The sequence below is a fragment of the Nymphalis io genome, chromosome 1 (genome assembly GCF_905147045.1).
Source record: "Nymphalis io chromosome 1, ilAglIoxx1.1, whole genome shotgun sequence".
NCBI lineage: Eukaryota > Metazoa > Arthropoda > Insecta > Lepidoptera > Nymphalidae > Nymphalis > Nymphalis io.
The window spans coordinates 2,482,060-2,508,598 of NC_065888.1; the positions used below are offsets into that span (position 1 = coordinate 2,482,060).

Below are 26,539 nucleotides of genomic sequence, written 5' to 3' on the forward strand. Positions count from 1 at the left end.
TTGTTGGGTTATCGAAATAAAATGTTATTTTTCTTTTATGTATTTTGAAAAACACAAGTATCGATACAAATTGACTACTAAATGCCTTTTTAAATGAATTATTTTAGGTTAAAGAAGATAAGTAAATAAGAAGGTAAAAAGAAAAATGACCGTTCCGAGGGAATATTTTATAATTAAAAAAAACAATAAATACATATGGAGTAAGATAAATGAAAATAAAAAACTTCGTTACTAAAATGTATATATTTTTTATTATAATATTAATATATTGTACCGAGTTATATAGTACACACAATTGTGTAGAAAACGACCACGGAGTGAAGTCATGATGGAAGACAAATTCGTCATACCGTTTGGCGTCATGTGTTTTACGTCCAGGCGCGCCAATAGATGTTTCACATCAATAAAATCAACAAATATTAATAATTGGTTTTTTAAATTAAAACGTAAAATCAAACAATACGAGAATTTCACGCTTATTAACTCCTTTCAAACAGTGGTTGTAATCCACAAAGTCGCAATTCATCGAGTCGCGCGCACCACTGCTTTTAAATGTATAGTGCAGGCATATTATCGTCAAACGTCAGATGCCTGTCGTGTACACTGCATTCAATGAGAGGTCATGACGAGTGACATTAAGTACCACTAATGTAGGCTCTTATGTCACAGCGTCCATATCAATTTATATTATATGTCATTATTACATAAATAGATTTGTACTTATTACACAACACACAAATACGTACGCACACAAACACATTTTAATCTCAATTAACGGATGCTCACTCGATTAATGCTCCTTGGTTGCTTTTTTATAAATTAAATGCTATTTTTTAATTTTACCTTAAGTATACTTAACATTATTTTTATAAAAAAATATAATATACAGGTGGTCTGGAAAATGGGCCCCCTGGTGATAAGTGGTCACCACCACTGACAGAGATTAGTGCTTTAAGAGATATATTAACCATTTTTTTTTCACGCAGTGGAAACCTTCCGAAAGGTACCTAGCTCCCATGGGGGGGAGGAACAGGGTTATGTGGGATTCGGATGTGCTTTAAGAGATATATTAACCAATCCTTATATTGTCATCGTGGAACTAAGAAGTATGTCCCTTGTGCCTTTAATTAGGCACACTGGCTCACTCACAGTTTAAAACAGAACACAACTGTACTATGTAGTGCTCCAAAGTGGTAGAATAGGGGCAAGTAGTTGATACCTATCTTGACGGGCTTACCATTTTTTTCCCCTTTTTTTAAATTTACGTACTTGTCTTGTCTTTATTGACATACTTCACTTTAATGCCTGATGGACTTTGATTTTATAACAAATTCGCAGTTGTGTTAAGAATTTTTTCACAAAGGAACATTGCCGGGCTATCACAATATGTAATTTTAAGGAAACCAGTTCTAGAAATTGCTCCACAACGTTTTAGTTTTGTTTTCTTGTAGTCCTCTTTCATAGGACTCCATGATGCGTAGCCAGCGTCGTCAAGGGTTTGACCTACAATATAACATAACGGAAATGAGACACATAGTATGAGAAAAGAACAAAAATGATCATGTATCTATCAAGCACGGGTTTAAGATATTTCCTTGACGATATGTGTTTATAAAAGTTACATGAATTTGGATTTATTATTGGCGCCTATAGCCTTCAAAATTTAATGATAAAGATTTAAGAAACTTATTATACAAAAATATACTAATTGTGTTTTTTTTTTTAAATGAGAGAATAACAAATATTGTGATTAATATTTAACGCATTATAGCTTAATCGTATACAGAATGCTTGACAGTGTGAAACTTGTACGTTTGGTAATTGACTCGGGCTATGTCGTCTCCACTTCTGACACAAACTTTGCGTTTCTCGGTAAGGGAATTGCTAGAACTCATGCGAAAAAAATAAGGATTTTTTGTGGATTTCTTTCAAATCGCCTGATGCGAATAAAAACGTAAATCGAATCTATGCCAATTTCATTTAACGCATTTATTTAGAATAATCTATTTATTGTTTTATTTTATTTTGATTTAATATCTGTTTTAATAAAAAAAAACTCGTATCCGACCTTTTTTTATAAATAAATAGAATAGATAAATAAAAGTTTATTATTACCTGCAATAGTTCTATATTGATATGGGAACATTAGATCACTGAAACCAATGTACAAAATGTTTGGATCTGGAATGTTACTGTTTAAATGTTCGCCTAGAAAGCCGACGATTATATTCGCTTCTTTAGGTGAGTTGATTATAGCTAGACGTCCTTCTTCCAATTTACAGGCCAAATAGGCGTCATGCCAAGACAATGGTTCGTAGTGAAACTTGTAACATTTACCATTTATCGCTTGATGAGGAGCGTATCCTGTAAAAATAGTGTTGTAAACATTAAATATTTAACCTATATGCGTTTTTATTTACTTAAAGTTAAGTTTTAGTTAATTAATGATGTTTTCTTCTTTTGAATAACGAATCAGCGATGATAGAAAGAGCGAAGTTAGTGTTTAACAAAAGACTCACGAAGTAACGTTTGTAAGTAAGACCGTAATTAATACAAAAGAAAGTTCAGCTTTAGTAGTTTAGCACCTCACAGGTGAGCTAATAAAACTTCAGAAAATTAGTTGTAGAGCTATACTTTAAGAACAAATTCAAATCTAATCGTAGGATTGTCAGAATGTCATAGTACATTCGTTATAACCATTATAGTATTTAAAGAATAGACGCATCAAAATAGCATATCATCGTAAATCGGTTTTCAAGTGGTGGACCTTATAGAAAAGCTCTCCTGTTTATTAAAATGAATCACAAAACAATGTAAAATAGGAGCATGAAAGTCATTTTTATGTGTAAAATATTTTTTCTTGGTCTAACCCATATTCGTATCCTCTATCCGATAGTGGTGAAACCCACTTGTGTTGTTCTGTGCACGTCATAAACGATTCCGAACAAATATATATAATAACAAAAAAAGGAATGCAGTATACACCGGGTATTAGTAATTATAAATAAGTAATATTTCTAAGATCTACCTGTATCAAAATTATCGCATACGTCATTATATTTTGTCTCATTTCCTAATATTTTGCAAACAAAAGGATATATGTCGGAACATGGACGATCATCAAATAAACCTTCCCTTGTCATAACAACGCAATGCTCTGTACCGTTGACATTATCTGGTCGTCCTTCAGCCCAAAGTAACTCCAAGATCGTGCCAGCTATTGGTTCTCCTTTAAATTATAAATACATAAGATTTAAAGTGGAAAACGACCTGAGTAAGACATAGATATTTGATGATGTTATATATTACCCCTAACAGTGACGTAATTGCCAAAAGAAAATTTATCGTGAATTCCGACGAATATGGCTGTATAGTGTGCTTTCATGTTACTCATCAGTAGTTTTAAGTTTTCCATTTCGTCCAGTGTATCGGGGATGAGTAATGTTGTGCCTTCCGCTTCGCACATTTGTCGGGCTTCTTGCCAATTGGTGGCCAAGTCATGCAATCTATAGAAGGTTTTGTAGGAGTGCGCCCACATATAATCCATTCGAAATTTTTGTGCTGTTGAAATATTTTAATAAATTATTCGAAAAAGACAATTTATAGATCGCGGGCAATAGATAAAATTAATATTTTAAAAAATATATGAAACTATACAAAAGTGATAGGGATTAACTTTTGCCTCTCACCACTTGTTTCATGCATATATATTAGATAAAAAAACACAAATGTAAATATTAACATGGCACAATATATAACATTGAATTTACTTTTTACGGCATGGTATGTTCAATTTTATCATAAAAATAACTCGTTAAAAAAATCTATTTATAAATTTTGATCGTTGATTGCTTTTAGAGTTTATTTCTTTTATGTAACAGTGTATACATTATTAATGATTATATCTGAATCCATATCTTTATAGTCGCCTAGAATTAGAAGAAAGGCCGCGCGAGCTAGTCGCCTCAGTTGGTCCTTCGACCACGCTTATTTGAATCTCCTTTAAAAGGCTTCCTTTTCTGTGAGTGTCAGGTAATTATCTGTGTGGCATTCCAATTTTCCGATCGAACGGTTAATTCAGTTTAAATCTCTTCGTGTAATACGTAGTCGGCTGGAGGAATTGCCTAATCCTAGTCCCTCGGAGTCAGTTCGAGAGTTTGTAAGCTACAGTGAACATAATATGGAGACGGGTTTTATTCAATGTAAATAAATTGTTTTTCAATTTTCATCGAAATGTTGTTGACGATTTATTTTGTTTGTTGTGTTATTGATAAATAGAAATCGCATTGATGGTTACTATAATATTTCAGGCAGTATAATAAGAAAAACCTTAGTGTGTACATTTTATGAAGAATATTTAAAAAAAAATTAAAGTTTTATAAAGATATTAAAAATTGTAGGTAACTTATAATGTTAGTACTTATCTTAGATTAATTATATTTATTCGAGTAGGTTCTTTCTGAACTTTTGTATCCTCAAATTAAGATAATGATGATATTGATGATGAAGGATTCAGTTGAATGTAAAGCTAACTGATTGATTACTAGTTTAAAAAAGTAATTAATTCTAGCTATAAAAAACATTAATAATTTATAGATTCTTCTACGATTATAAATACGCTATGTTTGTCTGGCTTCATAACAAGGTATGGAAATTTAAAACCTCTCAGGAAGAACTCCGATAAAATTTAACTTAAGGGGTTATTTAATTAAAACTCGAGCGAATTGTGCTATTTCATTTCTAATGAAAATGAAATTTATTGTATTACAATATTTAATTTCTCTATTTTCAATATTATTTAACAATCAATATAGGAGTTCTCTCTCCATGAGTTTTGATCACCGTTTAAGGCCGGTTAATAAAGTTCTGTACTCATCAACCGCAGTGGGCGGATCTGATAAAAGTTGTCGGAAACTTTCTTTTGCGATATCGCCACCTTCGTCATGTAAATTGGACAAGTTGTGGTCTCCCCGATGGTTGTTCCATTGGTAAATATAGATTAGCTCTTAATCTCAGCACTTTTCCCAACCAAATTGTTTTCAGATGAGCGAGGAAGTTTTAATCAGACGGGGATTCGTTGGTTTCAGTGGATTCGCTTTATTTTAACTGAATAGTTATCTGTTTTTGATTATTTTTATGTAGTTAATATTTTGATCTAATATTTTACAATGTAAGAAACAAATAATTTTCATAGTCAGTTTTGCATGTTACACTTCAGATATTTGAGCCATAACGAATTAAGTGTAAGCCGTCAATTGTCACGACAGTTTTACTATTATAGATATTTGTTTATTTATATGTTTCATTCTTTCATTTATTTAATTTAGTTACTTTGAAATTTTGATAATTTATTTAATTGTGGCTCTTAAATAATATATTATGTAAAGCGAAAGAAACTTCATTTCAACCGGGTGATATAGGTAATAGCCTGCCACAGATTTTTATCTAAAATAACGTTTTAGATAAAACGATCTCTTAATGTTGAAATGCCTACAGAAAAAGTTTATTCATCTTGATGTCTAATGGCGCGAGTTTCTTCAAAGGATTTAAAGTTTATATTGAACGGATCCAAAAAGTAAATAACTGCTGATACTTTCAACCTTTTCAGCCGGGTTAACCCGTAAACCATCTCAGTTTAAGGAGGCATTAAATCGCAACTCAAACAAGAACCGTTACAGTGAACTTAACTCACATATTGCTTTGTGTCACGAAACGTTAAAGCGAACAAAGTAGAGCGGTAGAGATGCGTTGTCGGAGAGAGATGGTGAATACTGATGGGAGAATGGGTGTGGAGGGTGTAAAAGGAGAAAAACTACATCGCTAAAAGTGAATGCGGTCGAAAGGCGCGCTTATTTCAGTGCTAAGTGCATGGATTTTTTTCAAGTGATGCTATGAGTGTAAAGCGTCGTGACTTCCGTGAACGATCTTCAAGTCCAGGTGTAGATGCTTGTAATAACAACTATTTAAAATTTCAATTTGAGTTTTTTATTTATTTACGATATTAAATTAAATGAATATTTTTTAATGCTTGTTTAGATATCATAATTTACTTACTTGTAATGTTCTGCTTAAAATGATCAATCTTGTAATGTTTAAATCTTAAAATTCCAGTTCCGGCCATCAACGTTTTTTTCTAAATTAATGTTTTTAGTATTCAATAGTTGTATTTTTGTGGGTATAATATAATTAGAATATGTGTAACAAATAATATCTATAAGATTGTACATGCTGAGTAAGCCTTTAAGTGGAGCACACAATATGTTGTTATTTGTTTTACATATAGGTTACCTATTCAACTAAGTTAATATTATATGCAATGTTGGCGTCCTATTAAATAAATTAAATAAAACAAATACTGTTTTATTAAGTTTAGACCCTTATGCATTATTAGATAAAGTTTGTTGATTTGTTAATCCTTACATAGAAAAAAAAAATACAAAATGAACAAAATATCAACATTCAAACAAATAGTTTCGATAAAGTTAATGATATAATTTAATTTCTTAAAATGTGTTACGTCTGAATTTCTTGCGGCTTATTCTCGATAGAAACTAGATTCCGAACTGATGCTGTCTTTACATTTAATATATTTCCGTGGAATGAAAGATTCAAGTGAGCTCGTTAGAGCTACTTGAATAAAGTTTATTTTAATTTATAGATAAAAAAAATATATATTATAAAATAAAATTTCTTTTGGTCTATGTAGTGTTTGTACTTACACTTGTTTATTGGGCTTTGTGTAAGCCCGTCTAGGAAGGTATAACCACTCGTATATTCTACCGCCAAGCAGCAATTCTTAGTTTTTTTTCGGTTTGAAGGGTGAGTGAGTCAGTATTATTACAGGCACAAGGTACATAACATGGTAGTTACCAGGGTCGGTGGCATATTGGCTATGTAAATACCGCCTAATATTGTCATTGGCATCGTAAGAAATATTAACCATTCTTTACATCGTTAATGCGCCACCAATCTAGGAAACTAAATTGTTATATCCGTGCTTGTAGTTACACTGCCTCATTCATTCACTCATCCTTCAAACTGGAACAGAACAATACTAAATATTGCTGTTTTGCGGTTGAATATCTGATTAGTTATCTACCACGTACGATGTACCGAAGTACGCTTTTATCATAATATTATTATAAATATATTTACACTATAACAAGTTAATTATATCTAGTTAATTACGTATAATGTAGGCTGCGGTCAATCGGTTGTGACGTCAGTAACTATGCTTTTAAAGTTTCATCAGATACCTAATTGATCAGTCATTAAAATGCGAGGGTTTATACGTGCACGAGAGTGCTACTCAATTAAATCAGACTGCCGCCTATAGCCAATCTATATAAAAGGCTAGATTAAAAATGACAACTTGTAATATGAGGATAACAGTTTAGCCTTTATTGAAAAACTATAATTACCAGAACTCGCTTGACGTAACCGTAGCGTGATAAATAATTGTAACTGACAATTCTATTCACAATAGAATATTGAACTGAAAGTCTGTATTTATGTGTAATGTCGGACGTAGTATTCTATGAGCATTTAAAAAAAAATCAAGTAATGCATTACTAATCTTATATTGTCTATAGTTTGTTGCCTTTATGGTCTAGTCTATTTGGAGGCAGATGATGTCTCAGTTTTGAATCTAGGGTTATATTATTATCTATGATAAGTTTATTTTTTTTTTGTCAAAAAATTCAGGGTGAAAACTAGGAATTTGGCGATGTTGCGCTCTCGTGATGTTCAGCGCAACCAGACCATGGAGCAACACTCCATGGTCTGGGCTCTATCTGGTCGTGTCGGACTGCCGTTCCACTAGACTACTAGGGCGTGTAATTATCGTCGACTGGTTTGAATTCGGTTTGAAATGACGAAAACTATTCTAAACTATAATCGTCATACCTAAAATAACAGCTTAATATATATCATAATATCTTTATAAATAATATGAATGATACTTCTTGTGAATGGAATTACATGATGTAATTAAAAAAGCTATCAACTATTGAAAGTATTACGTACTTTTTACGTTTTCGTTTCGTAGCGTTCATTGGTTTAAATTAAGTCACAATATGTTCAGACGGTTCTTATCGTTTTCGATGAGTTATTGAATCGCATGAACGCGTTTTTGGAATAGGTAATAAATATGTCTAACAGTGTCAATCTTCACTAGCGTTAGTGTCGAAATAAGTGACATAGTCTTCCATCCACTACACATTATTTTCAACTGAAACGCAATGGTAATTGTTTTTTCAATATTTTATTTACACGTTGGCTTCAAAGCGATAAAAGAAGTAAAAAAAAGGTGAGTATTTTTGACATTCATAGGGTTATTTTAGGTGAATGGGTAAGGGCCGCACCTGGGCCCGAGTCGCTCACAATAGCGCTATTCAATGCTCCCACAAAGTGAACTGAATAACTTTGTTTAAGAACACAATAAACCACTTTTCCAATGAAAAGTATATATTCAGCTAAAAAATAATAGACAATGGAATTAACCTTCAATGAGACGAAAAATAAATATTTTATTTATCGGTTTATTTTGTTTAGAAAATTATTTTTAAAACACACATCGGTATAATAAGGAGTTAATGATTGAAGGTAATGATGATGCATTTTATATTTTATTATATATAAGCGATGATCTCAATTCGTAACGGAGTAATAGTTATTTTGCAATTACTTGAAACTGTTATTTTACTGAAATACATGGAAACAGCCGATGACCCAGTATATAGATGTGGTCCATTGATTAATTTGTACATTTTACTGGTGGTAGGGCTTTGTGCAAGCTCGTCTGGGTAGGTACCACCCACTCATCAGATATTCTACCGCAAAACAGCAATACTTGATATTGTTGTGTTCCGGTTTGAAGGGTGAGTGAGCCAGTGTAATTACAGGCACAAGGGACATAAAATCTTAGTTCCCAAGGTTGGTGGCGCATTGGATATGTAAGCGATGGTTGACATTTCTTACAATGCCAATGTCTAAGAGCGTTGGTGACCACTTACCATCAGGTGGCCCATATGCTCGTCCGCCTTCCTTTTCTATAAAAAAAAAAAAAAAACATCTCATGTTTGTTGGTGAAAAAACATCGTGAAGAACATTGGATATGTGTATTTATTGTATGTAATTCGAACATCTCGAGGAACTTTTTATTTATTGTATGGAATTACGCTATAATTTGTGTGTCTATAAACCCACATTGAAACAGTGTACTGGAATAGGTTCTAACTCCTCAAGAGGAAAGGCGATCTTAAACCTTTAATACCTTAGAAAATGATTCCCAAATAGGACCTGTTAAAAAGGCTTTATTTATTTCGTCATTATATATCAAAACTACTAAGTAATACAAATAAATCGATTTTTACACTAGAATATTTCTTTTTAGTACAATGGTTTTTATATTAAATAATATTAAGCCAATAAAGTTTCGGTATGTCTATTATAGGTTATTGTTCGCTAGAGAGCGCCCGGACCGACGATTATCTCGAATATGTTGACCTAGCTCTAGCTACGAGTACCTTACTAATAATATAAATGCCGAAATATACGTTTGTAGTTACGCCTGAAAGGGTATGTATAACTATAACTCACACTATGATATACGAGAGGTCCTGTACGTGGCGTAATAAAATATAAGGCTGAGAATTCATAATATATAAATGGAGATATTTATAAATATATATTAGGAACGATCAAATATTTGATTGTTAAATTAAATATGTAAAGCTTAGTGAAAGAAACGACACATTGTTCATAGTACTTACACTTACAAAGTGTCGATGAAATGAAATGAAATGAAATGAAATTTTAAATAGTTAAACGCTACATTGAAGATATTCCATTCAAATGACTTACAATTCGAAAATTAAATGCTTTTTCCCATAAAAACTGCTTCATAGTGAGTTAGTTTACCTATCACAGGCACACGTCTTGTTCCACAATCAATTTGTATTTGTTGCATAATATTGTTAATTAAAATACAGTATTTAGTTTATAACTTTCAAATGACCGCAAATATATTAATCGATAGGGCAATATCAATAAAACAACATGCCTATTTACATTTCCGACTTCATTAATATATGAATTACGAACAGAACATTGCTATACATCTGGAGGGCGGGTAACGATAGGTTATATTGTTATGCAGATTGCAGCCGGACGTCCCGGTAAGGTTATTCCCGGGACGACGCGCTTGTAAACAAATACACGTCAATGGCTATCACTATGTCCTGTGAATATTGTAATAGGAAATGCAATTGACAATGCATTGGATAGGCGGTGAACTGAATTAAATATATAGTATCTAATATTGGAATCCTTTTCACTGCTGCGAAGGACTTGCTATTCTTGATAAGAACACCAATGCGTGTTAAGTACAAGGGTACTGAGCAATCTTGCCTCGATTGTTAATAAGATTTTATTTAAATTTTGTGAGAATTTAATAGTCGAATATTGCAAGTGCAATTTGTAGTATATGGTTTTTAATGAAATTAGTTCGTGAATTGAGTAAAAAATTATTTTTAAAAATGATGTTCTGCATTTGTTAAAGATTAAAAGATTCTCTTAAACAGGTAGTAATAGATTTTTTTTATATAAGGTTACGTTTTTTTTAATAATATATATTCAAATCATATTCTAAATAAAGTTAAAATAAATATTATAGTAAATATAATATTCAATGAAATAAAATTACAATCCAAGTAAATACAATATATATTCCTAAGAACTAAACACTCCAACTATAACTGGAATTTCCGTCTATTCGGCTATCAATACGCTTTGAGAAAATTACCTTCCGTCTAATTCTCCGCTCGGCGATCCTTTGAGTATTTGTATAGTAAAGTGAACCGGTGAGTCGGATGCAAACTGCGGCTGGCAAGCCGTACTCCGGGGACACTCGGAAGTGTACGCCTATATTGGGTTATCGTGACTCAGGTCCCAGTGATGACGATAATTGTATGTCTTCCTTAGTTGTTTCTCATTGTATCGCTTTGTTGACACTTTAGGTAAGTGTATTAAAGATAATAATCTAATAATAATCTTTAGGTAAGTTGTTATGATATTTATATATACTAATATGATAGCTGAAAGGTGATTTGTTTGTTTGAACGAGTTAAACTCCAGATCTATAAGTCCGATCTGAAAAAAAATTAGCTCATTTTTTTAGATAGAGTGAAGTAGTGATATTAAAAACGGTTGAATCCACGCGTACATAATACGTTTAGATCTAGGATTTCTGCTGTTTGTTTACAGAATTATTACGTATAATCAAATGCTTTTCATTTGTTTAAAAAAATCCTCTATACTATATCCATATTATAAATGAGAAACAACCTCTGTATGTCTGTTTGTTACTTCATTACGATTAGACAATTGAATAGATTATGAAATTTAAAATAGTGGCGTGACCTGGATAACGAGGAGCATAAAAATAAAGGAAGAAAATCATAGACGCAGAAGGAGTAGCCCGAATCATCCAGTTTTAAATATTAATAAGTCAAATGAAAAGATCATTTAATATGATTGCGTTAATTTATATTAATAATAAAGATTAGTTTAGTTGTAATATAAAAAACTTCCTTATTTATATTTAAATGCAAAATAAATCGACGTAAATTAATTTTATAATAGTCCATTATAAAACAAAAGAAATAACAACAAAACGAAGAAAAAACAAACGAAAGAAAGAACAAAAATAAAATGATACTATTTATTTCTTATTGAATATACGTAATTGCTTAAATTTAACAACTATATACAACAAATAATAAAACACGTAAATGTAAATGGTATAGCTAGAAATATTTAGTTAGGAACCCCTTTATTACCCAAAACTCTTAGCTAGGGATGTCGCAATGAAAATAATAAAGCCTCGAGTAATTTCGCTAATGCAAGCGGTTTCGCCCTATCTAGATCACACTTACATACACCTTTCTACTCGAAGGTACCAATTAAGAGGGGCGCTTAGTGATATGTATAATGAAACCGTTGACGTAAGTGTTGTACGTAAGGTAATCACATCAAATCGATTTAAATAGTATCGATTAAATTTTTATCGATATTGTAAATTGTTAATATATGATTGTGATCTATATTTGCAATTTTTTTTACATCTCTTATGTATTTTATTGATACAGTGCGTGTGTGTGTGTTTTTTTGTATGTATGCATATCAATAGCTCGCTTGTTTCAAAGTTTATTATTAAGTTAAATCTACCACCAGATCGGAATGTTGATTCTACAGAGAAGAACCGGTACGAATCTCTTCAATTCAAATTTTTCGCTAATTACATTTATATTATATTTTATTCTGCTTGAAAATCAACAAATACTACGAGTAACTTCTTGTTTTTTATTTTATATATGGTATTAATGTAATGGCGTTTTTTTTTGTTTAACGTGAGATTAATTAAATAAGCAAGGTTAAAAATAAATAATTATGTATATAAGCCTTATTACATCTCATTAGTTGGTGGCACAGTGTTATTGATTGTATTATTATTAATTTACATAAGGTACTGCCTATTCGATATTCTATAACGAATTTACTAAAGGTCTTGTAATCGAATTACATAATATATACCTTCCTGTTAAGGGGCACTCTCATTCAGTTATTAAGATGAATTTACATATTTTCATATATTTTGGTATATATGTTGTATATTTATATTATAAAATACTAATTAATATATTATTGTAAATGGGTGTAACCGACATATGTTATAAGTCGAATCTGAAAACTGACTACAGATACTTTTACGACTTAACATAACTTCGTCTTAATTGGAAACTTTTCTTCATTTTAGTAAATGGTTACATAAAAAGCTTGTTTTTTTTTTAAAGTTTAAATTTACTTTAATGATAGTAAAGTAACTATCGATGTACCATTGCTGGACTAAGGTCTCCTCCTTTTTTGAGAAGTTTAGGAGTTTAGTTAACCACACTGCGATTCTGTACCCCAATGTGGGTGTAATGGATGTGTATCCATGCAGAAGATTTTCATCCGGCACGGTTTTCTTTCGATGTTTTCCTTCACCGTTGTGCTGCACATGAAAATTCGATGATGTTTGTAAGTTGTTATCGTAACTTTGAAGTTCTAACCACTGGGCTCGACAACCATAATAAAGTTGATAAAATTGTTACTGAATAAATAGTGTTATGTAGTTAGTTTTATTTCTATTCCACCAATCTGCATTGGAGCAGCGTGGTGGTATAAGCTCCACAACCTTTTCCTCAAAAAGTGAGAGGAGGCCTTAGCCCAGCTGTGGGACATTTACAGGCTGTTACTGTACTGTAAATAGAAATAAAAAATTGCAGCCTCCTCTCCCTTTTTTTTTCGGGTTGATGGAATACATATGTGGCAGAATTTCAGTGAAATTAGACACATGCAGGTTTCCTTACGATGTTTTCCTTCAACGTCAAACAAATTAAGCACATGAAAATTCCGTGGTGCTTGTCCGGGTTTTGAACCCACAATCATCGGTTAAGATTCACGCGTTCTTACCACTGGGCCATCTCGGCTTTATTATTTCTATTTATCATAGATTTATCTTAACTTCGTGTTTGAGGATAAACTACTTAACATTTCTGTATTAACTTATTTTCAAAAATACAACTTGTGTCCATTCCTAAATCTGTAAAAGTTAATTACGAGCTTGAGCTAGCCCAAAAACTTATGAATCATTAGCTGGAGATTTGTATAGACCCATCACAGTGAATACCGTCTATACCTTAATACAATAATTTTGCTGTCAAACGTCAATTTTCATTGCCGATTTCCGCTCTGGAAGGTGTGTGGGCAATGACATACTAGGGAGATAATTTTTGTGTTACATGATTATATTGAAAATTTATTTTTCTAAAGTTAGACAGACTGGCAAATAGGCCACCTGATGACGAATGGTCACCACCGCCCATAGGACTGGCACTATAAGATATATTAACCGATCCTTGATCTCCAACGCCCAAGCGCCACCAACCTAGAAGATCACTGTCTATCTATTAATGATCTATATCTGTCTACTAATGTCTATGTCTGCCTATTAATGATCGTCAGTACGGGTGTCGACCAAAACGGTCCACAGGTGATCTTTTAGCGTACGTAACACACCTCTGGGGTGAAGCTATCGACAAGCATGGAGAATCGTTGGCTGTCAGCCTCGATATCTCCAAGGCTTTCGACAGGGTCTGGCACAGAAGTTCTCTCCAAGCTCAGTAGCTTGACTGACCTATGGTCTGCGTGCTCAGCTATGTACCTGGATTGCCAGCTTCCTACACAAGCGTAGCCTTCGTGTTTTAGTAGATGGTTGCGCTTCACAATTCTATGTAGTGAATGCTGGGGTCCCCCAGGGATCTGTGCTATCTCCCACACTCTTTCTTTTGCATATCAATGATATGCTCTCTCTTGGGAACATACATTGCTATGCAGATGATAGTACAGTGCATGGTGGATACCACGGACGCGCAGTGGCTGGGCGGGCGGAAACTGAGGAGAGGCGGGAGAATCTTGTCATTGAACTCGATAGGACGTTAGAGCTCATCGCCAAATGGGGTTCTGATAATCTTGTTGAGCTTAATGCCAAGAAAACACAGGTATGCGCTCTCACAGCGAAAAAGTCACCATTTTACCCTCATCCCTCCCTCTGTGGCACACCGCTGATGATACAAAGCAAAATCGCCATGCTGGGGATAGACGTTCGCTGCGACCTTAGTCCAAGGGATTACATCGAGGCTATTATAAAAACAGCTTCACGGAAACTCGGAGTTCTGAACAAGGTGCGGCATTTTTTCACGCCACAACAACTGTGCTTGTTATACAAAACACAAGTACGGTCTTGCGTTGAATATTGCTCGCACCTTTGGGATGGCTCCGCTAAGTACCTACTGGAGGCCTTGGACCGGTTGCAGCGACGTGCAGTACGCATTATTGGTGACGTAAAGGTCACAAACACCCTTGAACCTTTACAATTGCATCGCGAGATAGCAGCACTGAGCGCTTTCTATCGACTGTATCACGGCGAGTGCTCTGAGGAATTATTCTCTCTAATTCCTGCTTCCCCCTTCCTTCTTAAGTCCACGCGAGCTGGTTCTCGATGTCACCGCCTAACTGTGACATCAATTCCATCGCGCACAAAGAAATTTGGCAACTTCTTTCTTTGTCGCACTACCTAAAAATGGAATTCCTTACCAGCTCACGTGTTCCCCTCCTCTTACAACCCGGGTTCCTTCAAACGAGGCGTGAAGAGGCATCTTGCGGGCCGGCAAGGCGGGGACGGCTAGTGCAGAACATTCTTCCCGACTGTACTGGCCGTCGTCGCGTTTGTACTCTACTACCACTTACCATCAGGTGGAGTAGAGTCATTTGCCAACCCGGCGCATATAAAAAAAAAAACATTAAAAAGTAAAATTTTGTCACTTATTCTATTAATTTGGCAACCTTCGTCAAGTCCTCAAGTCGACTATACCGCAATGTTTGAAGACGAAAGTCATCAATCGTTTTATACATATACATTTTACAACCAATGCGTCTTACCTGCCATGCATACGGTGCCGAAACGTGGACACTAACTGCGGGACTAGTCCACAAATTCAAAGTCGCTCAGCGTGCTATGGGGCGAGCTATGCTCGGAGTATCTTTGAAGGATAAGATCAGAAATGAGATTATCCGGAAAAGAACCGGACTGGGTGGGACTTGGGCTGGTCACGTATGTCGTAAGACCGATGGCCGTTGGAGCAGACGAGTCCTAGAGTGGAGACCGCGAATCGGCAAGCGCAGCGTAGGGCGCCCTCCAGCCAGGTGGACCGATGACCTTAAAAAGGTGGCGGGCACCAACTGGATGCGGAATGTGGAGAACAAGGAGCTTTGGCGCACCTTGGGAGAGGCCTATGTTCAGCAGTGGACAATGATTGGCTGTTGATTGATTGATTGATTGATATTCTATTAATTGTAAAATAATTTTTTAATTATCTGTCTTATTACGTCATGTCTCAAAAAACATTTTCTTTTTATAAGTTACTTAAATATATATAAATAAAACAACGTTTTGTAGGTATGTATGTTTATAATGGTTTGTAGGCAACATTATACATTCATTATAAGACTGTACGTAGACACTGGCAGCAAAAGTACATGTGGTTACGTAACTAAACGGTACAATAATTTATTCATTAACAAATCAATATTCATTCTTCTGAATTTAACCAATTTTCTAAGCTTAACTAATGGCTATTTTTTACTTTAATTTACAATAGCTTACAAATGATGGTTTATAAATTCAACAATATTATGTTTAACAATTATTATTGTATATCCTATATTTTATAGCTTTTCAATATACATTAATACTATAGCTATGATAATTTGAGGACTATAAATATTTTATACATATACATTTTACAAAAAAAGCTATATATAATTCCATAGAAAGCTACTCATTTATAACTATAACATAACGTATATACATGTATATTCGTGGTATTTATTTTAAGTCAAAAGAATCTATTAGAACAGCTAAAATAAGATAAATTATCAAATTGCGTATTATTATAATATGATATATGAAGTAGTATAAAGTCGTTACATAAAAACAAAGTAGTAAGTATATGGAGGAGCTAAGTGATATATTTTTTATATATTTTACATGCAGCTCATGTTATTATCGCTTGACAATATCACATGCATCTGTTTCCGGATAATTGTAAGCACAGATAATTTTACAATAAATCTAGCGAAAATATAAGCTGTCAAAAAATTATGAACATAAATCTGTTGATAATTTCATCACATTGATATCAGAAAGATAAACCTTATATATCATTAAATATCTGTATTAATATCAGCAAGCTTTGAATAATATACAGTGCTTATATATGTAACAAACAACTGTATATAGATTAAGTTAAAACAGAAAAAATATATAAACACTTTTAAAGCATCGAAATTGCCTTTATCCGAAATTGAACGTTACGTGAGCATTTTTTTTTTGGCGGTTTACACTCTCGCTATATTTAATACAAACTAACGATATTTATATTTATCCGGTGACATATCTAAGCATACACAACGATTATTATTTAGCTGGGATCTCTATACACAGTCACATTCACATATCCACATTTTAATTGTCACTATAAGTTTATATAAAACATAGCAACACTGACGTACATCTGTGAGGTAATCTCGATCTATCTGGTCCTTATTTTCAATATGTTATACAATTAAATCCTAACAAGTTGCCACTGACTCATTAAAAATGAAATTCCTCAGATATAAGAAACAATTTACAATGGCGATTTCATATTTAATCGTATAGAGTAGGAAGACGCGGTAACGATAAAATCATGTTTAAAACTTGGAAGAACAATAGATTCATGATATACCGCGAGGTACTCTTGCATGTGACTTTGGTAGTCTAGCCATGTTTTCTGTTTTTTTTCCGGACACTGCCATTGAAATTCGTGGTTTAAACTTGTTACTTCGTAAACTTTTATCTAGGATTGCTGTATTATATAACCTGTATTTTTTTACAATAATTCTAATTCGTCGCTACCTGTACCTTGTACGTAATCCGTTTCTCGTGGATATCCTACTAAGGAGAAAGTTTAGCCCATAGCGTAGACTAAGGCTGATATTAAAAAGATTGCGTACGGCGTGGTCCGGGTCGCGGCAGCGGAGGGCGGCCCTCCTCCACCAAGGAAGCCTGCGTCCTCCGCTCGCCCGCCCTCTCGGAGTGATCCTTGAAGACTGGATCGGACGTCGTTGGTCTCTTCAAGATCTGAATCGCGATCATCATCTGGTCGGTTCTTGCGATAGGGCAATTCCATTTCTGTTGCGAATGAGTTTCGAATTAAAATTTTGGTCACAATTACATATAAGTTAACGACGTTATTTGAATAATTTAATTTATTTACATCAATAAAGTTAGTCAATAAGTCCTGTCTGGTTCACTCATCATTCAAACCAGAATACAGAATACAATTCAAATTAACACAGTAATACCAAGTATCGCAGTTTGATGGTACCTACTCAGACAAACTTGCACAAAGCCACTAAAGAATAAATAGTTTAAATGTACCGTTACATATTAAAATATCATTAAACGTATTTAGTAATTTTACTGTGTATTTATTATTGTAATTCTTTTATTTATACTTATAAAAGTTACGAAATATGGAATATATACCTAGTTATATATTTTGTTTTGTCATTACGGTAATCTAATTTATAATATTGTATAGCCTGTAAACTCAAATTTCCAAAGTAATTTGATAATCGGATTAACAACATTTATTACTTTGCGGCGTTTAATTTATAGAAACATATTTCTGATTCATTAGTTAGCTCAATATTTAGTCTGTTTACTTAATATTATATTTTATATATAACTTTTTGTATGTTTATTTAAGAGCTTTATTTATAACTTTATAAGTCAGTGTGCAAATCTAGGAAGTCGCTTTTCATCTTGGCGTATGGATTTGAAACTTTGCAAGTATAATATGTCGCACGTATGAAAGTACAATAGTATAGTACCGTCGACAGGATACTGGAGAGGGGAGGTGAATGTTAGAGCTCCTGAATTGTTATTTATAAGTTGCATTTACTTCTCGATTATTAGCTAATTTGGTTGGTTGGACCGGGAGCTTTGGCGCACCGTGGGAGAGGCCTATGTTCAGTGGACTAAGATTGGCAGTTGATTGGTTTATTTTGACCAAATAATTGAGGTTTTTCTTATAGTGGGTCGGCAAACGTAGCTTTAGGCCAATTGTAGCTAGGCCATGATATTCGTAAGAGAGCTGGCAAGGATTGGAGGAGTTCTGAAGATCGAGTTCAGAGGCTATTAAGAGGCCTATGTCCAGCAGTGAACTGACACTGATGATGATGACGATAAGTTTTTTTGATAATAATAATTAGAATAGCAATAATTATTAAAAGGCTAATATTTTCGAAATAGGTGATAATATTGGTGACGACAATAGATCGAAGAATCAGGATCGAAGCGTTTGTTAACACTAGCCGTCAATACTGTTAAGCGATTGGTATTGATTGATCTTAACCTAAGATAACTTACCATACAATCTAATATTGCCCTCAGCATCCCCAATAGAGTTCTTCGAGATGCACTTGTAACCACCGAGATCTGTGCCCTGTATGTTCCTGATCACAAGTCGCATTTGCACGCTGTACGCTGAACTGTTGATCTCGCTCATGTGGTACTTGTCGTTTGATATTATCATTTCACCTGTTTTAAAGATTTCATAAAAAAAATTACCCTTTATTCAATGATAGATAGCCGAGATGGCGTAGTGGTTAGAACGCATGAATCTTAGCCGATGATCGTGGTTTCAAGCCCGGGTAAGCACCACTTAATTTTCATGTGCTTATTTTTATTTAAATTCATCTCGTGCTTAACGGTGAAGGAAACATCGCGAGGAAACCTGCATGTGTCTAATTTCATTGAAATTCTGCCACATGTGTATTCTACTAACCCGCATTACAGCAGCGTGGTGGAATAAGCTCCAAATCTTCTCCTCAAAAAGGGAGAGGAGGCCTTAGCCCAGCAGTGGGACATTAACAGGCTGTTACTGTTACTGTACTGTACTGTATCGTGAACTTCGGAACCGGAATATATTTATACTCACAAGGAGACGGCTCATTAGTTATGATAGAATCCGATACATGGCTTCACGTCCGATACACGATAATTAACAGACAATCACTAAAATTAGCTCGTGATATTCTATGAGACTGAAACGATTGACATTCCTTACATTATTATATTTGTATTATAATGTCACTAATTAAATTACTATAATTATACTGAGAAATTTTATTGATTTAATTACAATTATGTGACATACCTATACTAATAGTCACACAACCCTTGAAAATACAATAGTTATATATCCAATATTTTATTTTTAACTTAGTACTGGATTTACACAACCAAAATCAAATAAATAATCAGAAATTTTGCTTTATATAACCTCCTAAACAGCTGATATAGTTTGAAAAGTAATTATCATCCGTCTCTTTCCAAATAAACGCTACGGGGATTGTTTTGACAATAAACGTAATGGTTTAAATAATATAGCTTACAATACCAATGACCAGAAGTAATTCAGTAACAGGTCTATCAATACAAAAAAATGGTGTGAATCCCAAGGTACTCACGAGAATCGATGTGTAAACATGTGAGCTCATTTACCGATCTCACGCACACATTAACGCAATTACAATATCAAATGTTACGCTGACGTCATCTGATGCTTGAACTCTGTTAGTCCCTACCGTGTAGGTGCATGTACCGAGCGCTAAGATGTTTAGAAATCAAAAAAAATCTTTCCTATTAAATAGTTCGTTCAAAACTTATATCTAATGTATTCTGCGTATTATATAAATTTCATTGACGCTATTATTGGCTTTCCCTTTATTCGATAGGCACGAGCGTTTCCGATCATTTATATTCTGCCACTTCCGACCATTGTCCGCCCGATACCGACGTGAAATATGTTGTTTCGACATGTTATGCGAGTAATATTACATGTGACCACACATTGTATGTATAACAACTTGTAACTCGAGACTTCATAGACTATGAAACGAAAAAAAACTTTCATTTATTCCCACGGTTTATATTTACTCCCCTTATAAGGGAACTTTCTTATATTATATACATACCTATTTTTGTGTTATGTTACTCGCTGATAATGTTGCTTTCTATAGACTTTGAGTTTGAGTTATAGATTTTGAGTTTATCTATTACAAACAAACATGCAAAAAAACAAATCTTTTCTCTTTATAACATTAGAATAAAACTATAGATAACAATGTTTTAAAAAAAAATTTAGGATTCGAGTATAAGCAAGCTGAAGTAAAAACTGTTGTATTTGAAATAAAAAGTTATAAAATATTTGAATTCGAATTGAAACAATAAAATTCGAAAGGTGGAAAACTTTTATTAAATCGATTTTTGTTGCTAATATTTGAATGAGAGTCAAGTTAAATTGCTTTCAATATTTATGTATATACAATTGTTTTGTTGGTTGGTTGGGTAAACCAACTTAAAAAATTAAAAATATTACTTAATGCGATAATCATTTACATATTTTATATTATGTAAGCTCTAGGGTATTTATATTAATGTTTATTTATTTATGTATTTGGTTAACTATCAATCATTTAAAAATTTATTATAAAAAAAAACTTAGTTTAGCAATTTTATAAAATAATTAAATCATTTGAACGGCGACGGACATATTTGGTAGAAAATATGTAGATTACAATACGTTTTAAGAAGAGTTATGGCATGTTGAGCATAGAAATAAATTAAAATCGCGTTAATTTCTAACTGACTGTCACAAAGGTTTTTCTCTATAGAGACCCATAAAAAAGACCGATCGCCAATCGTGTTGTTTACGGTTCGCATAAGGTGAATATTTAAATGTGATGAACTCACCATCTTCGGTTAAAACTCACGTATTATAATATCCAATGGGCTAAAAGAGAGTAAATAAAGATCACCTCTTAAACATTGCAATTTGAAGTATTCCTGTTTAAAGCGCAATAGATTGCATTATATAATAATTCATATTTTTAATACGAGCTTATAAAACAGATTACTCGATATTTTTATCCTCATAAATATCATAACTGGAAAGCTTCAGTAGATCATCTTTATCCGAGATATTGTAAGTACCTCGTTACTTTATCCGCTGAGAACGTTTAAAATGTGTAAAGAGCGAGTCGGTCCACCGATTTCGCTGGATTTTCGTTGTTAGCTACATTATTACTGCGGTCGAGGGTCAGGTTGCTTTCTACTTGTCCTATATTAAAAATTGCTTGAATTCTTCGTATATTGTTTATTTTTCCCGTGTTTTTTTATTTCCTTCATTTCAATTTCAACGTTTTGGTTTTATTAATGTATTTAAATCGTTTTATTGCGGAGTTTTTGCATTCCAACGGAGGCATCTTTGTAACTTTTATTATCTTTTATATTAATATTATAATATGAAACGACAGCAGCAGTTGTAAATCAATTAAAAAATACGATGTATTTTATGTACTGTAATAATACAGCAATTTTATTGTCTCGTTTATATTGAAATAGTATAACGGTTGATTATCTTAAAAATGGGGAGACGTTTTTTTTATAACACCTAACAGTCAAAAAAAAACAATAAACATAAATCAATCAAAATGTAGCGCGTTTCAAAGAAGGTTTTAGTATTTAATAATTATTATATATGTAGTCGTTTCTTTAATTGGTTGGTTAAATTTAGCCTATTGATGTGACAAGCGTGAATTTTACGTTCTTAGCAATTAATATTTGAAAAAAATATACTCGCTAGAAAGTTTTTGTTTATTTTTTTCTGTTTTTATTATTCGTAGTTAATGGTAGGATATATTTATATTAGAAAGGTTATTTATAAGGCAAGAACGTTGACTGGACAGCCGGCTGTGGGCTTGAGTCCGTATGAATTGACCACAAATCTGCGGCCCGCCCGTTGCAACTGACACCTTGCTTGACGTTGGTCTGCGAAGGACACGCCCTCTTTTGTTTATTACCCAACAAGTTTATTAATTAACGATAAGTGTCAATAGCCAAACTAATGATTTCATTGTAGTTTTACATAACCCAACAATACTTGTATATATACCGGTTGAATAAATAATATTCTCGTTTTATTTAAATACTTTATTGTACCTGTACTACGAGATCATTATTTTAGTTTCTAATGTTTTTGTAAAAGTAAAGAAGGTTGATGACATAAATTATCATATTAATATTCGGTGTTTGAGCGAAAATCGATAAGTCTGGAATTTTAATTAGGTTTGTCAACAAAATTATGGCAAAAACTGCAGAGGCTGTTTCGCTCGCTTGCGACATCGGACACACCCATTCCATGTCAGCTGTGGCCGCCCTGCCGCTTGTCCCTGCTCGTCACGCCTGTGTATTACCTAATTTAATTTGTACTCCTCGCAATTTATGGCCTACAGAGCCGTCTGACCGTCCATCACCTATATTTGTGACTATTGTAAACAGGCCATAAACAAATCAGCGTACTTAAATAAATGTACAACAAAATGCAACATATTTTAACAATGTTTTCAGATATTGAAAAGTGAATATAAAATTGAATTTTATTTGTGTGGATATTGTGATATGTGTGAGTAAATATCGCGACTGTAGCCTAAAGCAATTTGAAGCGGGCGGCCAGCGGTCTTTGTTGCATATCGGGCGGTAATAGAATTTGGTTCGCTTTTTGCGCGGTCAGTCGCTCCGGCCGCGTAATGGCGGGCTCGGTTGCCTTTGTAACTGCATCTAAATCTGCCCCCACTACAAGTCTAGTCGCGAAATACGATTATGATGTGTTTTATTCGTTGTCTATAGAGCATATGAACAAAAAAAACGGCTATAAATATGTGGGTTCAGCCTCGAGTTCGAAAAAAGCAAATAGCGATGTTTTAAATAAATTTTTCGTTAAAGAAATAAACAAATAAAATTTACGTTAAAATAGACCATTAAGAGCTGAAAAACATTGAGGGTAATAAAATTAAACAAATCTTGGGATAGCACTTATGCAAACGGCCCGAAAGTCATCGGTTTAAAAACAATTTAAGGACCGCATTGCGAACAACTTTTGTACGTTTTGTCGGTTAGGGGCAGCTGCTTTTCGGCCACACATGCCGTGGGTGCACTAGCGAGCAACGTAAATCCATTCCTAACTCGACTTTAGTGGCCGGTCGTTGTCGCGTGCTGCAAAACGCACTATCCGGGGATATTGGCGCCTCTGGAATGTTTCTCTGTTTGCATTAGCCGTATTCGAAAATTGTTTCACTTTCGAATTTGGAATGCATCTCTTTGTCCTATTTACGTAGAGCTGTGCATTTTGTTAATAGCTTATACAGGCGCAGTAAAAAGTATGTAATATAATCTTTATTTTTTACTCATATATTTGTCATTTACCATAAACAGCTTTATTCAATTACATGTAAAGGTTTATTTAAAGTAGAAATATAGAAAAAAAATTTTGTAATATGTTCATCTTCTATCAATTCATTCGTTTTGTCTTTTATAGAACTATAAACAATAAACTAAAAACGCTATATGCAATTTTTTACTTTAATAAAGTTAGTTTTCGACACTTCGTTTGTTTTTATCTCCTAAAATAAACCTCTCATTTAAATACTTTTATATAATCATTTCACCCAGTAGCATTTTTGACCATCTGTCACCTGGGTACTAAATAAGCAACTTTCATTCTCAGGGTGTCGTAATAATGAGAAGTAATGAAGTTGCCGACCCTCTACGTTTTCTTAGGCTAAGAGACTTATTTATATTAGTTAGAACGTGTTTTTATATAATTTCCTTACTTCCATTCGTTTTGTTAATTACAAAGAAAGTACTCCGTATATTATTTTTGAGCTTAACCTTAATTTATAGCTAAAAAAGATTTTAGCGTTTTTAGACGATAATTATCATAGACTTTTTTATCTGTAATTGTATAATGATAAAAAAAAATTACACATGAAAAAGTATATATACAAAATGCTTCTAAAAAATGTAATAAAGTTTATTTAATATTAGAATTTCTTTCTGGTTATTAATTTTTCCCGCTTCAGCAATATTTTACGTTGTCATCCCTTCGTATAATTACGGGGCCGTTAATAAGTTGTAACATTGACGCTATGTAATCAAAGTCAAAATAAATCGTTACGAAATGAAAAACCGGCATAAAAGCTTGTTACATTTTTTTATACGCGCTAAATAATATCTTCAGTTACTAGTAAAGTTATTATATAAACAAATATATATACATTATATTAAAGAAAGTGATTTTAATATACTTATTTTTTCAAAAAAAAGCATTGTTTTTTAAGAATTATTATGATTTTTATATATTCTTGTTTTTAAGCTGAGAGCTTATGCTAGGACATACTCGCCCAAGCTCCAAGAATGAACCTGCGACTTTTTCATAGCCAGTTACTCCTTAACCGTTGTGGTTTTGTCGCTTCAAGACTTCTAATTGTGTTAAAGTCTAAAAACTTTGCAATTTGGTAGCATTGAATTGATTGAATGATAACCCATGATGTGTATAATACCTACAACTACAATACAAAGTCTTCGTCGAAACGTCTAAAGTTTCGGCTCACTTAGTTTATTTTGAGTCTATATAATTCACTGGGAAAGCAATAAACATCGATGTTACTTATAAAAGTTGCTTAGTGACTATTTAAAATGATTTTGCTCGTTCTGTCAATATTGATTTCACATTAGAAAGAAGAAGACAGCATTGTTTTACTTTAACGTTTGTAAGGCTGTTGGTTATTAAAATAAAAACAATTAACAAAATGAACAGAGGTCGTTTAGTCAAATCTAATAAAAATTTACTGTTTTTTTTTAAATTAATCTATATTAATATAATAAAAGCAAAAACAACTCTCTTTGTCTGTTCATCTGTGATGCGTTCCCTTCTTAACCACTAAACTTTATATAAAATTTGGTATGAAAGAAGCTTGAATCCTAAGGAACGACATAGGTTATACTTACTTATACATACTTTTTATATTGAACACTTGTCCTCGCCCTAATATGCGAACGAAAACTACTATACACACACATGTCAGTGTTTGCAATGTAAAAATATCGTTTGGATATCTAAAACCTAAAGCTCTGAATCATTCTCTTATAAAAATAACAATCTTGCTTTTGAACATTTACGAGACTTAACAGTTTTTTTTTTATAAAAATGTACTATCTAGTAAGCAAGCTACTAGCCCACGAGGCCTGTCAGGGGAGATAGTAGAAATATGAATAACGATCTCTTTAATGACTACTTTAACGCTTTCAATGTTCTTTATGAATAATGAAATTAGTTGCTTATTCCGTTCTTGAGTTTCGTGCCTGAGACTTAATAAGCTTTATGAATTACGAGGTAGCTCGTTAAATATCGGACTTGTCTTTATATTTACCGTTATCAAAGTATATTAAATGTTTTGTTCTGTTTTTTTCTGCGTGTCCGTATGTACTCGCGTTCCTGTGATGTCCGTCGAGAAAATAAATTAAGCTTTTCATTTCCTAGCAATGAAGTGTTTGTTAAGGACGATGACGTATTAAATTTTAATCGTTTAATGGAGGGTAATTTTAGTTTTTATATTTCAATAGCTTATTTTTAATTTTAGTGTATTTTCTGGGTTTTTTTTGTTGAATAGTATAATTGGCAAACATTTTGTTCAAAGTTGATATTAGGTTTTTACGACTTTAATTTACTCGTAATACCTGTACTGTAATACCTGCCTGTGAATGTCCCACTGCTGGGCTAAGGCCCGTTTTTTCATTCACCGTAAAGCACGAGACATTGTCATTTTTTCATTCACCGTAAAGCACGAGATGAATTATAATCACTAATCACAAATTAAGCTCATAAAAATTCAGCGGTGCTTGCCCGGGCTTGAACTCACGATCATCGGTTAAGATTCACGCGTTCTTACCACTTTGCCATCTCGGCTTTAAATTATTATAGCGATC

The 26,539-nt window shown here is 33.2% G+C and overlaps 2 protein-coding genes across 4 annotated transcripts in view; both read right to left on the reverse strand.

Annotated features, from left to right (window-relative positions):
* Positions 1–228: 228 nt before the first annotated feature.
* On the reverse strand, positions 229–3,800 carry LOC126772099 (secretory phospholipase A2 receptor-like). Of its 2 annotated transcripts, none has more exons than XM_050492274.1 (5): positions 3,690–3,800; positions 3,310–3,561; positions 3,029–3,229; positions 2,116–2,364; positions 229–1,503 (listed from the first exon to the last, which is right to left on the reverse strand). In XM_050492274.1, the coding sequence occupies exons 1-5, from the start codon at positions 3,742–3,744 to the stop codon at positions 1,322–1,324; spliced, it is 939 nt and encodes a 312-aa protein (XP_050348231.1). In that variant the 5' UTR covers positions 3,745–3,800; the 3' UTR covers positions 229–1,321. The 2 variants fall into 2 exon arrangements, with proteins under 2 accessions (XP_050348231.1, XP_050348232.1); XM_050492275.1 differs by having other exon boundaries at positions 3,677–3,800.
* A 13,195-nt stretch (positions 3,801–16,995) lies between these two features.
* Positions 16,996–26,539, reverse strand: part of LOC126771961 (lachesin-like) — a 77,846-nt gene continuing 68,302 nt past the window's right edge. For both annotated transcript variants that reach the window (XM_050492167.1, XM_050492158.1), the window contains exons 7-8: positions 19,079–19,249; positions 16,996–17,836 (exon numbers count right to left, since the gene is read on the reverse strand). In XM_050492167.1, coding sequence (XP_050348124.1) covers positions 17,613–17,836; positions 19,079–19,249 — 395 coding nt within the window. In that variant the 3' untranslated portion in view covers positions 16,996–17,612. The remainder of the gene's footprint in view (positions 17,837–19,078; positions 19,250–26,539) is intronic.